This window comes from Talpa europaea, assembly GCF_964194135.1.
Source record: "Talpa europaea genome assembly, chromosome: 9".
Taxonomy (NCBI): Eukaryota; Metazoa; Chordata; class Mammalia; order Eulipotyphla; family Talpidae; genus Talpa; species Talpa europaea.
Genome location: NC_140076.1, coordinates 1,282,464 through 1,296,360, shown reverse-complemented (window position 1 = coordinate 1,296,360; position 13,897 = coordinate 1,282,464). Strand labels below are relative to the sequence as shown.

The window sequence follows — 13,897 nt, the reverse complement described above, 5'->3', positions numbered from 1 at the left end:
CCCGCGGCCAGGGGCCCAGCAGGGCAGGGCGACCCCGCGGAGCGGGCCCGGGCGGGCGTGGGGACGGCGCCGGCGCGCGGCCTCCGGCGGCTGCTGACCGCCCGGGGACCCCGGGCTGCCCGTGAGCAGACACCCCACTCGGTTCCGCAGCCCTCCCCGGAGGGGTCCCGCTTGGGCCGCTGTGCTGACCCCCGAAGTGAGTGTGAAATGGGGGTGTCAAGGCGCCCCGGCCACTCTTGAGAGGCGGTGAGACGGTGCAAGAGGGTTTAATTCTGAACCCGAGAGGAGGGGGGGCGGCCGGGGGCGGCCTGCCCGGGTCGGGCCTGCTGGCAGGCGGGGCTCCCGCTGGCCTACTTGGGGGCCGGCTTCTTGGACTTGCTGGGGGTGGATATGACCTCCGACTGGTGCAGGGGGGGCACCTTGACCCCCTTCTGTTTCAGCTGGTTGTAGTATTCGGACCTCTCCGTGATGATGGTCTAGGAGAGAGGAGCTCCTGGGGGGCGCCGCTCTGCACCCCGCCCTGCTCCCAGCCCGGGGCTGTGGGTGGCACTGCCACCTGTAGAGGGGGCGCGCCGGGCTCTGCGGTGCCCCCCCCCAGCCACGGGGGTGAGGCGAAGCCACGGAACTCTGCGGGGGACCTCACAGCCCTCTGGGTCAGTGCACCCCGCACCCGCGCCTCGCCGCTCCCTCCCCTGCCTTCCCCTTCCCTTTTCCCCCTCCTGCACCTTCCCAGGCCACAGCGGCCCCCCACCAGGGCCCTGTGCAGGAGCAGCATCAGCCGGGGCACACCCCCCTCCAAGAGGCAAGGGCCAGGTCCCAGAGACACCAAAGAGGATGCTCGGGCGGAGCCCAGAGCACCCCAGTGCCAAGCAGGGCCCACACAGGGCACCTGTCAGAGGTCTTGCCTCAGAGCCCCGCTGAGCTTCGAAGGTGAGCAGGCCTCCCACACACAGAAGGACCAGACAGACCAGTCAGCTGGGCAGACAGCACAGCCCGCAGGCAGTGGAGACGCACCCACCGCCCCACCGCAGGCCTTGTGGCTGTCACAGCACCGGGCCCTCTGCTGGGCTGGAGCAACACCAGCGTGGGGGCGTCTGAGCTCTGCAGTGCGGTGCCCACAGATGCCACGCCGAGGTGTTGAGAAGCATCGGTCGGAGGCGGCGTGGGACGAGCCCCAGGACACTCCTGCCACAGGCCCACACAGCCTACCCCCTGCACCCAGGGGTGCTGCTGCTCTGGGTCGCCGCCTACTGACAGAGGCGCTCTGGTGCTGCACCCAGGGTCCCTGCGGGGCCGAGGCAGCCAGAGTAAGAATGGAGGTCCCAGCACGCAGACCAGGTGGTCCCCACCTCCTGGCGGTTCCGGCGCGGAGCCGGGGGAGGCAGCCCGGCTCTGGCTGTACCTGCAAGGCCTCCAGGATGTCGCTGTCAGAGATCTCGCTGTTCATGGACTTGGCCCCGGTGGTGCTGAAGGTGGCCTGGATGATCTTACTTCTGAGCCTTTCAAGCTGCGAGCAGAGAGCGACCAGGTAGCCCCGGCCAGGGGAGGGCCCGGCCCCACACCGCCCCTGCGCGGCCCAGCTCCCGTGGGCTCTTCACCCCCAACGCCCGCTGTGGCTGCAGATGGCTAAAGCGGGACACTGGCCCTGCTGCCTGCATGTCTTTGCTGCCAGGCAAGTGAGCTCAGTGCTGAGAACCCACTGGCAATAAGCCCCCACTCGGGCAGACAGAGCAAGGCCAAGCACAGACCTGAGGTCTGAGACTGCCCTGCAAAATCTGAGCCTGCCAGTGTGCCCGCGGGGAAAGCCAGTCTCTTCACCCCACCGATGGCCACAGGGCTGGCTGCGGAGTAACAGGCAAGGCGAAGGCGGCGGAGAGGCCCAGGGCCGCCTTGCGGGAGCTGTTCGGGCGACCAGACGGCCGTGCAGCCACAAGGGGCCGCTGCGGGGCGGCCAACACGCCTGTGACCTGGGCCAGGCCAGCACGGGGGCTTCTGAGACTCGGCGCCCGCTGACAGGGCGCCAGCAGGAGGGTGCGGGGGTGGAGCGCTGCAGGGGTGGGGGCACAGAGCCTGCTCCCGAAGCTCTTGGCGGAGGTCACTGCTGCCTGGGTTGGCCGGCGCACCCGGGTCTCTCACAGAGAGGCTGCCGAAGCCCAGGCCAAGACGCCCCACCCCGCCACCCCCAGCCCAGGCCCGGCTCCAGAGCAGATGCAGGCGCCGAGACCCAGGCCGCACAGACCCAGCCTGACCCTCACGTCCCTCGTCCGTCCTGCTGCTGTTTCGTGTACAGTGCCGACCCCTGACGGGATCCGCTCTGCTGCTGGGCCTGAGGACGCTGCCCCCCTCCGGCCTCCCCCCACACGGTGGCATACCCGGGAGTGGAAGCTCTCCAGGGCCACGCTGGCCTGCTGTTCGGCCTGCTGGACCATCTCGTGCTTGTTCTGCATCTCCTCCTGCAGGTGCTTCCACCGCTGCAGGTGATTCTGCTGCAGGTCTGCCTGCTCCTGCAGCTGGCTGACCTTGGCCTCCAGCTCCGAGATGGTGTGGTCCCGCGTCCTCAGCTCCAGCTCCAGCTCCAGCACTTGCTGGACAGACAGCGAGGGGAGGGGGAGGAAGGACAGAGCCGGGCGCACACCCCGTCCACGAGCCCCTCCCCTCCTCCCCCAGGGGGAGACTCTGACTGGCTCCTCGGGCCAGAACTGGCGCGGCCCAAGGAAGCGGCGACTCTGTGGGCCCCGTCGCCCGCCTCCCCTGCCTCGGCAGGGGTGCAGCCCAGCGCCGCCACCAGCCTGGCTCACCTGCCGGAGGAGCAGGTTGTCCTTCTCGACCAGCCCCAGCATCTCCTCGTGCTTCTTGTCCTCCCGCAGGTTGGAGAACTGGAAGCAGACAAGGGCTGGGCGCGGGGCTCGCGGGACTGAACGCGGGTCTGCCGCTCTCCCCGGCCCTCCGCCAGGTGGAGGTGGGGCTTTCGGGGAGGGCGCAGGGCGCACCCAGGCACTGGGAAGCCGGAAAGTAGGTGCAGCCGGCGCACCTCACACAGCCCCGGGGTCTCCGAAACGCTGGGCGCGGGGGCGTCAGGGGGGCTGACGGAACGCGCTCCCAGAAGCCAAGCGCTGCAGGCTCGCCCCTGCCCCTCTCCCAGCTGGCAGGAGACTGGATGTCTCGGGCCCAGGGGATGCCAGGCCCAGGTGAGGTGGAGAGCCCAGACGCAGGGGTCTGGCACTGAGCTTGGAGATCCCGCGCCGCCCACGGGCTCCAGAAAGCCAGGCCTCTCCGTGGCAGGCAAGAGATCGTCCCGGGGCCTCTCCCCGAACCACGAGACGGGGCGGAAACTGCCCCGCGAGCCGCGCGTGGGAACGCCCCTCCGGAGGTGCCAGCGGCTCGCCCACCAAGTGCGGACCGAGGACCACGGCACCCACGGGGAACCGGCGGCGAGCGCAGGAGTCAAGAGAGCGCAACCGACCTCTCCGCGGGTCGGAGCGGGCTGCAGCTGTGAAGCCAGAAACGATGAGGCGAGACCGTCAAGACCTCGGAAGAGCCTGGAAGTCGGGTGGAACGAGGGTGGAGCTCAGGGGCGGCTGCTGATCAAGGGGGGGTGGGAGGACCAGGTGCAGGGACGCCAGGACAGAGGCCCGGGAGCAGAGGCGGAGGAAAGGCCAGCGGGCCAGCGGGCACATTCCCGAGCCACGGACCGCGCTTCAGCTGCCCTCAAGCGCCCACGCCAATGACAACAGGCCCTCGGGAGGCTCCGCTTGGCACATTTTCCCAACACCAGGGACAAAGACAGGACCCTGCGATTTCCCAGAGAGGCGCCAGCAACCCCCAAGAGGTTCGTGCACAAAAGCACAAGCATTAGGATGCCGGGGCGTGCGCTGCATGTCTGCACAACGCAGGTGGGAAACACTCTCCAGACTAATTCAACATCGGCATCCCGTGAACGCAGAGGATAAGGACTGGGCAGACAGGCTGCCCCACAACTGCACCCAGAAGCTGTGCTCCAACACCAACAGAGGGGCAGGGGAAGAAAGTGCCAGGTGTTGGGGGAGCAGGTGTGGGGGAGCAGGCATGGGTGAGCAGGCGTGGAGTGAGCAGGTGTGGGACAGCAGGTGTGGGGGGAGCAGGTGCGGGATGAGCAGGTGTGGAGGAGCAGGTATGGGACAGCAGGTGTGGGATGAGCAGGTGTGGGGGAGCAGGTGTGGGACAGCATGTGTGGGGGAGCAGGTGTGGGACAGCGGGTGTGGGGGAGCAGGTGTGGGGGAGCAGGTGGGGGACAGCAGGTAGGGGACAGCAGGTGTGGGGGAGCAGGTGGGAGACAGCAGGTGGGGGGAGCAGGTGTGGGACAGCAGGTGTGGGACAGCAGGTGTGGGGAGCAGGTGTGGGACAGCAGGTGTGGGCAGCAGGTGTGGGGGAGCAGGTGGGGGGAGCAGGTGGGGGGAGCAGGTGTGGGGGAGCAGGTGGGGACAGTAGGTGGGGGGAGCAGGTGTGGGACAGCAGGTGGGGGTAACAGGTGGGGGGCAGCAGGTGTGGGGGAGCAGGTGTGGGGAGCAGGTGGGGGACAGCAGGTGGGGGACAGCAGGTGGGAGACAGCAGGTGTGGGGGAGCAGGTGGGGGGAGCAGATGGGGGGAGCAGGTGTGGGGGAGCAGGTGGGGGACAGCAGGTGGGGGACAGCAGGTGGGGGACAGCAGGTGGGGGACAGCAGGTGGGGGACAGCAGGTGTGGGGGAGCAGGTGGGGGGGAGCAGGTGGGGGGGGAGCAGGTGGGGGACAGCAGGTGTGGCACAGCAGGTGTGGGAGGCGGCGCTGTGGACTGTGGTTTCGCGTCTGGATACTATTTCACACCAGATCGGCGGGGCCCTCGCTGTGGGTGGGGAAGCTCTAAGCACGCGCCAGTGGAGAACATTCTAGAACGGCGGGAAGCGTGCGATCTGAAGATCCAGACAGATCCCAAAGAAGAGCGGGCGGCGCGGGCGCGGCTCCCGGCTCCGGGTGCCCGCGGGCTCTGGTTCTGCGCCCCGGGGCGGCCGGCGGGGCGCGGCGCACCTTGTGGGACATGGCCTGCAGCTGGAGCTTCCGCTCGCGCAGCTCCTTCTCCAGCATCTGGTTGTCCATGGCGGCCTTCTGCAGCTGGGCCTCCTGGAAGTCCACTTGCCGCTGGAGAGACGTGATGGCGCCTGAGGGGGCGGCGGGCCGGGGTCAGGGCCGGGGTCAGGGCAGGGGCGCGGGCTGGCTGGGTCCGGCGCGGGTCCTCCCTCCAGCTCAGGGGGGGGCCTGAGGGGCGGGGGCAGAGGGGCGGGGCCACAGAGCTGGGGCGGGGCAGAGGGAGGAGCCACAGAGCCGGGGCGGGGCAGAGGGAGGAGCCACAGAGCTGGGGCGGGGCAGAGGGAGGAGCCACAGAGCCGGGGCGGGGGCATAGGGGCGGGGCCACAGAGCCGGGGCGGGGGCAGAGGGGCCGGGGCGGGGCTGGGTTAGGGGCCGCGGGGTCCGGGCGGGCGCGGCGGGGCGGGGCGGGCGGGGGTTTTGGGGGGCCTGCCGGCCGGCCCGCGCCCACCGACGGCCAGCGAGTATCTGCTCCTGGCGACCTCCAGCTGCAGCTGCAGCTCGCGGAAGGCCTGCTCGTACTCCTGCAGCTGCGCCATCAGCTCCTGCTCGAAGGCGTCGTCCGGGCACTCGGGGGGCCCCGCGCCCGGCCCGCCCGGCGCCCCGCCGTCGCCCTCCGCCTCCTCCGCCAGCTCCGCCGCGCGCTCCTCCGCCGCCGCCGCCCCGGCCTCGCCCGCGGGCCCGCCCGCCTGCTCCGGGCGCGGCGGCTCCTCGCGGGGGCCCGCGTCCGCGTCGCTGGCCCTGCCGCCCGCGGGGCGCTCCTCCTGCGGGGGACGGCGGGGCGGGGCCCGGGGGTGAGGCTGGGGACCGGCGCGGCGCGGGAAGGGGTCGCCCTCGGGGTCCCGGCCGGGGCGGGGCGGGGCCGGGTGGGCGTGGCTGGGGGCCGGGTGGGCGTGCCCGGTGCAGGGTGGGCGGGGCGTGGTCGGGCCGGTGGGCGGGGCCGGGACAGGCGGGGCGTGGGCGGGGCCGGGTGGGCGGGGCGGGGCCGGGACAGGCGGGGCGTGGGCGGGCAGGTGGGCGTGGCCGGGACAGGCGGGGCGTGGGCGGGCCGGTGGGCGGGGCGGGGCGTGAGTGGGCGGGGCCTGCCTGCTGCCAGCGCCCCAGCTCCTCCTCCTCACTGACGAAGGACTTGGTGACGCTCAGCTTCGCGGGCAGCTTCCACCGGGACTCGGGGGGCTGCTGGGTTGGAGCCCCGCGTGAGCCTGCGTCCAGCCGGCCGGCAGGGCCCCCAGGAGATGCGCCGAAACCCCGACCTCCCCGAGGGGGTGACAGCCCCCGGGGGCACCCTTCCTCCTCCTGGGGTGCTGTTTCAGTGGGCGGGGGCACAGTGACCCCCAGGGATGAGCATGTGCATGTGGGGGACTCCGGGAGCATCGGGTCACGCCCAGTCACACACCCTCGCAGGCCCGAGCTCACAGCTGTCCCAGCCCTGGGGACCCCAGAACCCGGAGCGGAAACGCACGGTTTCAGGCCACTCCCTGCTGCCCGCCCCGCTGGCCCCCATGGGTGTCTGGGGAGCTTTCCCTGGAGGTGCCCGGGGGGCTCTGTGATGCTCTCAAGCCGCCACCCTGCTCGCGTGTCCCCCGCACATAGTAGGTCTGTGTCCTCAGGTGTGAAAGAAATTAGGAGCAGAAAAGAGGAAGCGGCTGTCCTGGGCCGCCCGGCGCCCCCCGAGTGTCGCGGGAGGTGGGCCGCCCCGGAAACAGAGCTGCGGCCGCTCCCGCTCTGCCCCTTCCCCTGCTCACCACCGTGTCCTGGCCTTTGCTCCTGAGGAGGCACTTCAGGTGCTTCTTCAGCATCTCCTTCTCGCCCTGCAGCTCCAAGAGCTCTTCGTCTTTCTTCTGAACCTGCGCCTCCAGCTGGGACAGGCGCTGGACCTCCGCCTCCAGCAAGACCAGGCTGTGGTCCTGCAGGACAGGGCAGCCCTGTGTCCCCCGCTGCACGCGGTGCCGCCAGCCACCCGCAGAGCCGCAGCCCAGCCCAGGGGAAGGCCTGGCACCCGGGGCCCCGGCAGCCCAGGCCCAAGAGGTCCTCTTCTTCACTGCAGCCACGCCCTGCTGAAGCACCCCAAGATCTCCACCCTGGGAGACTGGTGGCAGGCCTCTCCCCACTTCAGCCTGGATCCTCGCCAGCCCCCCAATTGTAACTGAGGACACCGGCCTTCTAGGTCACCCCTGACTTAACCAGCTTGGAAGAGAGTCAGATCCTCTGTCTCGCCCCCAACCTTCCATCCCCAAAATCTCAGTGCCCTCAATTCTTCGTATTGGAGACACAGTAAAGATGTTTCCGGATAAACAGAAATGAAAGTTTTTGATCGGCAGATCGGAGTCAGAGAAATCCGAACAGGAATTCTTCAGGCCGGAGAGGTAGTGATTCCAGACAGAGTCCTGGAAGAAGAGATGACTGGAAAGTCCTCTCAGGGTCTGGAAATTAAGTGATACACTTCTGCGTCGTCCATGAATCAAAGAAAGTAAGAGAATATTTTCATCTGAGTGGCAGTGAACGTTGGACAAAGCAAAACTTGTGGGGTGCAGCTAAAGCTTGATTAAGGGCAGATTTATCACCTCGAGTGGACCTGCCCGGGGAAACCGTGGAAGTGAACGGTCTGAGCAGTCACCTCAAGAACGCAGACGAGGACCTGGACGTTACACGCAGAACATGGACAAGAGGGACGTACGACAAGTGCAAGAGTGAACGACACAGGGAGGGAGAGGCGAGCAGGCTGCAGACGGCACAGCAGCTGACCCGCGGGGGGCCGTGGGGCGTCTTCCCAGGAGTAACCACGCAGAGGCCGCGTCTTCGCACAGGCCGTGCGCGTCCTGCACTGTGGCAAACCAGCCCCGAGGCTGGAAGGAGCCAATCCCTTCCCCTGGGGCCGCGGAGTTCACACGGCGCAAGTGTCCAGAGTGTCTCCTCTCCGCGGGAGAAGGGCTCACTGGTGCCAGTTCCAAGGCAGTGAAGGGAGAGAGGGAGGGGGAGGGAGGGAGAGGGAGGGGGAGATCCCTAAGGACAACCGAGCTGCTGGAGGCAGCCGAGCCTGCAGCCCTTCCCTGTAAGTCCCACCCAACTCTTCGCATTAGCAACAGCACCGCAGAGAACACCCTTTTGCATCTACCCGTGTGACTCTAACCAACTTGACCCCCAGGCTAGTTCCCCAGAGTGGAACTGCTTGGTCACAGGTGGCAACATTTCAAACTGTGAAATCGCAACAGATGGCAGAAGAGTTTTGGGAAAAGGGTGAAATGGTCACTCCCTGACCCACACGACCGGGACCCCGCAAGTCCCCGGGGGCACCCCCGACCCCCCCACATCTGTGTTACTTGTTTCCACAAGCTTCACCAGGCCAAGCCAACCAAGAGAAGTTGATTCTAAGAAGCGGCTTTTACATCGATAAACCGCTGTGAGACTGGCGAGGGATCGCCGGGGGAGGCCCGGCCGGCGGGGCCGGCGCGGGAGGAACAGCGCGAACACACGGGCCCTGGCGCGTGGGAAGACGCACCCGCGAGGACACGGCCCTACGAACAAAACGGAAGTTGCCAAAACTAAAATGGGGGGAAAGGAAATCTGAATATCTGAAAAGGGGCTGAATTTCTTTGACAAGCTGCCAAGAAACCTCCCAGCACAGCTTCAGGCTTGACGCGGCAGCAGCGATCTCGCTGGGCTTTTCCGGGGAAGAGACACAGCGAGGCGGAGCGGCTTCCTGCCCTGTTTTGCTGCGAGGCCAGAAGAGCGGAGTCCGGAACGCAGCCGTGGGACTCACAAGCCGGGCCTGGCCGGGGCCTCTCTCCGGGTCAGCACAGAGTCACGAGAGTCCGCGGACGCGCCGGCGCAGCTGGTTGTTACTATTTGGGAGAAAAGGTCTCCCGGGCGGAATGACTGAGCAAAGGGCGCTGGGGACCGTTGGAAGGTAAGCGCCAGGCCGGTGCAAAGGTCGGCCCCCGGGGCCTCCCCGGCTGCGCGGGGTTCAAGGCAGCGCTAGCAAGCCATCGCCAGCACGAGTTCGATCCCCGGCCGGCCAGGGAGTGACCCACAGGGCGCAGCAGACCCCTCCGGTCTCCCCGCTGCTCCCCTCAGCAGTGAATTTCGGTAGATCCGCCTGTTCTGCTCCCCCCTCTGTCTCTGGTGAATCCTCTCAACCCCCGCACTCCAGCCTGCACCCCAGTTCTTGCATGCATACATAAATAAATCTTAAAAAACAAACAAACCACTGCCAGCCCCCCTGAGAGGTTACCAGAGGGGAGGGGCGGGGAACTCGGACGCTGGGAGACAGTGGGGTGGAGGCAGAGAGGTCTGGATTAGCTGACCCTGGCGGGCAGATACACGTGCCGATTCTCAGGAATGGAACTCGGGGGACGCCATCAAGCAGAGTGGGGGTGATAGGCTGCCTCCCTGGGGTGAGGGTGCACGGGCCAGACCCACGAAAGCTGGTCTCGGGAGCCCAAGAGGGTGCGCCCCGTGGGCACCGCGAGCCGCGGGCTCCTACCTTCTCGTGGATGACGGAGATGTACCAGGGCACCTGCCTCCCGGGCCAGCTGTGCTCCAGGTCCGGGCTGCGGGCCGCGGGGCTGTGCAGGCTGCGGAACTCGCAGGCGCTCTTGCTGGAGGGAAGGGGGCGCCCTGGGGGAGCAGGCAGGGTGGCCATGGCCCTGGGGACGCAGTCCCCGCGACCCCTCGCGTCCCCGCCAGGCTGCCCCCTCCACCCCCCCCCCCGCCCGCCCCCAGCCTCACCACCCCGCCCGGCCCCGGCCCGCGGCGCGTGCTGCGAGGAGGGAGCCTCTGGTCACTAGAGGTTCCGGGAACCCGGAGACAGGACGAGAGCCGCCCCAGCTGCCCGGGCAGGGCCATCCTGGACGCTGCCCGCCCCCCGCCTCAGCGTCCCATCGCTAGACAGAGGGGCCTCTCCTCGGTGCCGGCCGCCGCGGCCCGGGCTCTGGGTTCGGGCCGAGGGGCGTCTGGCCTGGGCGCCCCTCTGGTGCACGACTGTTCACGGGGCAGCGCTCGCGGGTCTCCCCGTTCTGGGGGCTGCGCTGCCCGGGGGCCCGGCTCAGGGGCAGGGGGCCAGGCTGAGCCCCTGGCATGACCAGGCTGGCCTGGGGAGGGGCCCTGGCCGGGCCGCTGTGGAGCGGCCCCTGGGGCGCGCTGCCCTCACCATCCGGCGGCTGCCTGGGGGGCAGGTCCTCCGTGGTCTTCAAGGCGGGAACGTCCCTGCACAGCTGCCCGGGCAGAGGGGCTGTCGTGGCCGGGCCTGTGGGGTGAGGTGGGCGCCGTGACGTCTGTCACACCCCTGTGCCCCGCGCGCTGCTGGTTCCGGGCGGGTCCGGGAGACGCCTCGGGCGCGCACAAACTGAGACAAGGCTGCGTCCTCCCCCCACCATCGCTGTGTCCCCCCCAAACAACCGGGGCAGCTGCCCATGGAAGTGTCCCTCCCCGGGAAGGACAGACCCCGTGCCCCTCTCCCCCCGGGGGCAGGGTCTGCTTCCTCCAAGCCCTCATGCCCAGAGCTGGCCGAGACCCACGCCAGCCCCGGGCGAGGCCTCGGGCCCAGAGGACACGCGTGCGTGGAAATGCGCTGCTCGGGGCTGGGGGCCCGTCTGGGTGGCCGCCTGGTGACCGCTGAGGGCCCGGTGCCCCTTGCGGCGCCTCACGCTCCGGGTGTGGGCTCAGGCGAGTCGGCTGCCTGTGCGCGGCAGGGCCGGCTCCTGGGCGCGCTCCCTGAGGTTTCCGGGAGCTTCAGCCACCCACGCCCCGCCCTGCTGACTCGGGGGGTGAGAGGCCGGCAGGGCAGGTGAGGCAGCAGCAGGGGCGGTGAGGGGGGGCCCTGCCTCCAGGGCCAGTGGCCGCCCCGCCTGGGCCTGATGGCCGCGCCGCTGACGGGACCCGGCTCCCGGGGGGCCTTACCGAACAGGGTCATGGACGTGGCCCTGGTGCTAAACTGGGGGCAGCCAGGCCGCATGAGGAACAGGTGCCGCAGCCCCTCCAGCTTGGCAGCGAAGCAGGCGTCCTCGGAGCCGGAGTCCTGCCTGAGCTTGATTTGGGGGGACGGGCCAGTCACAGGACAGACCAGTGGGTGCTCTCGGTGGAGGGCGGGCCCGAGGTGCTGCGCCCCTGCGCCCCGTCCTGGCCTTCCCCTCACCCCCAGCACCAGCGGGGGTGCCCCAGGAGCCTGGTGGGCTCCCCAGGGGCCCTCAGCCCAGGGCGACGCTTCCCTTCGGGGTCTCCTCCCCTCCCGCTCCGCGCCGTTGCTGGAGCCCCAGGGAAGGAGCAGGCTCCGGCCCGGCCACCGCATCCAGCCCACGGGAGCTCCAGGCCGCCACCCGCGTTCATCGGAGGCCCAGCCGACCCCCAGGCGGGCGCCCCGGGCCGTACCGTCACCCTGCAGTGCGGGCTGCGGGCCTGGGCCTGCCTGCTCAGGGAGCTCGACTCCTGCTCGCAGACCCGGGAGTCCCGGCTGGCCATGTCCTGCAGCGCCTTCAGGCCGCGGGCCATCAGCCGGGGGGCACTGTTCTGCCTGCAGGGCGCGCCTCCTCTGCCGGGGATCATGGGGCGGCCGGGCGGCGGCCCAAGGCTGGCCCGGCAGGCCGTGGCCGGCTCCTGCAGCCCTCTCGGCCTGGAGCCCGCTGCCCGGGAGCGCGGCCTGCCGCGGGGACAGCAGCGGGAAACACGCCAGGAGCGGCCGGGCCTCCAGAGGCCCCCGCCGGTGGGGCCCGGGACAGTGTGTGGCATCACAGATGTCTCCATAGAAACAGGGCATGTCACGTACCTCCAGGAAGACGAGAGTCTGCGAGTCGGCTTCCTTGCTCGCGGGGCGGGAGCGGGAGCTGCCCCTCCACGTCAGGATGTCGCTGCCCCAAAGGCGCCTGCGGCCTCAGCAGCCCCTCCCCCGCCCCTGGCCCTCCGTGGGCTGGTGCCCCCCGATCTAAAGCCTGACCCTTGTCGGCGGCTCTGGTGAGGACAGTTAACACCCCGGGTTAAAGGCCACAATCTAGAAGCACTTCTTAGCACCCGAAGACGACACTCTCTGGACACCAGGATTGGGGTGGGGACCCCTGGCTTAGAAGCCCCTCCATTTGTACATGTGTGCAACTGGGAGTGTCTCCCCAACTTGAGAAGGTAATTTGAGCCCCAAGAAGAAAGGAAGCACCGCTGTTCATCACTCTTGAAGTTCATTCAGGGCGCCTCGGACGTGGGCTCCCCCCGTGCTGGGGTCTCCGGACAGGACTCGGGTGCCGGCAGGGACACCCGCCCCCTGACAGAGGCTCTGACACTGCCCCGCGTACCCCCTGGGGGAGGCCAGGCCCGGTGTCAGTTCCTGGGGCCAGTTCCCCCAGGCCTTTGTTCCTCCAGGATCATTCGAGTTGCGTGTGGGTCACGGTGCGGCCGGCCCGCGGGAGAGCAGCGCGGCACGGGGCCCCCCAGGGAGGCGATGACGGGCCTCGGCCGAGGCGGCGTCGTGCGATGGTGTCAGGTGGGTTTCCCTGCGAGGCGCGGGTGTGGCCGACACCGTGTGCAGACGCCGTCTTCACGCTCTGCTGGGACGGGGGCGCTAAGAGTTTCCAACTACAGTTGTGGAATCGTCTGCGTCCCCCTTAACTCTTAATCATGAAAAAGAAAGTTTCCTTCTTCCGGGCCAGAGAGAGACACTCGTGTGATCCGGCCGTGCTGCACTCGGGGCGGGGGGGGGGGGGGCAGGCCCCAGAGGGTGGGGGCGGTGCTGGGGTGGCTTCACCTGCTCTGTGAACATTGGTCTAAACGTTTTCCAGCATAATTTTAAACTTTTCTGGCCAGAGCCAAGTTCTCCATACTTTGCTGGTCGAGATTCAGCCTATGGTCCCGGGGGTGCTGCTAGAAGTGTCCTTCCTGAGGGGGTCTCTAAGATTCTGTGGTCCCCTGGTCATTGCACAGAAAGCTTGTTTCCTGCCACAATGACCTTAGAACAGGGTCTGCTCAGTCCTGGGAGTCGGGGGTCCTGTGTCCAGTCCTCTGATCACACGTGTCGGCTCATGGACGGCCATGGACGGTCCACTTCTAGTCATCGCACCTTCAAGGTTGGCAGGACTGCCAGAGCACGTGGTTCCCAAGATGCCCGTGCGAGGAGGGGTGGGGGAAGCAGTCAGAACCTCTGGGCCTCTGTGGTCAGGGCTCTGTCCTCTGCCTGGACTCCCACATCAGGCCAGGTGCTCCTGGGAAGGCTGTCGAGGGCCCTGCCAACACTTTCTCAGTAACCTTAGAGACTGGTGAAAACCTCGGGGCGGGAATATTTCCTTTCAGTTACGTCTGTGTGGTGACTATGCCATCTGCAAAGTGGAAATCCACACTCCAGGTATCAGTTCAGTCGCAGAGTTCTTTGTTTTGGTCATTTGCATTGTACACATTTTTGACGGCACAGTGGATGACCTTTTGGGGTCACATTAATATGTTATGTCGCCTAAATTGTCGTAAACAATGTCTGTTAGCTCTGCAGCATGTGAAACGAGTTAGTTCCTAATTCCTGGCATCTGGCAAAACTCACCTGTCCTTGATGAAGTGGATGAAAGGGGAGAGAGGACTCCCCGGGAGGGGCTGGGCACATGTCCTAGAGGCCATGGACCTCCCCAAGTGAAGCAATAAACCTGGGGGAGCCAGGTTGACCAGCTGGCGGGTCCTCACCTGTGCACTCACAGCTGCATGACACGAACCAAAGCTGATGCACAGGGTGAAGCAACAATAACGGGGTTTATTCACACAGGGGTGAGAAAGGGAGAGAGAAATCACCGGCTGGCAAGTAGCCAGAGACTAGCTGTCCTGCCCAGGTGGCATCCAC

The 13,897-nt window shown here is 67.9% G+C and overlaps 1 protein-coding gene across 1 annotated transcript; it reads right to left on the bottom strand.

Annotated features, from left to right (window-relative positions):
• Positions 1–350: 350 nt before the first annotated feature.
• On the bottom strand, positions 351–11,583 carry CCDC27 (coiled-coil domain containing 27; the record flags this gene model as incomplete). Its single annotated transcript, XM_084244046.1, has 12 exons — positions 351–476; positions 1,403–1,507; positions 2,373–2,585; positions 2,799–2,876; positions 5,041–5,171; positions 5,549–5,861; positions 6,184–6,273; positions 6,843–7,004; positions 9,581–9,714; positions 10,247–10,342; positions 10,996–11,122; positions 11,464–11,583. 12 exons carry the CDS (start codon positions 11,581–11,583, stop codon positions 351–353), a joined length of 1,695 nt encoding a protein of 564 aa, XP_084100172.1.
• Between the last annotated feature and the right edge of the window lie 2,314 nt (positions 11,584–13,897).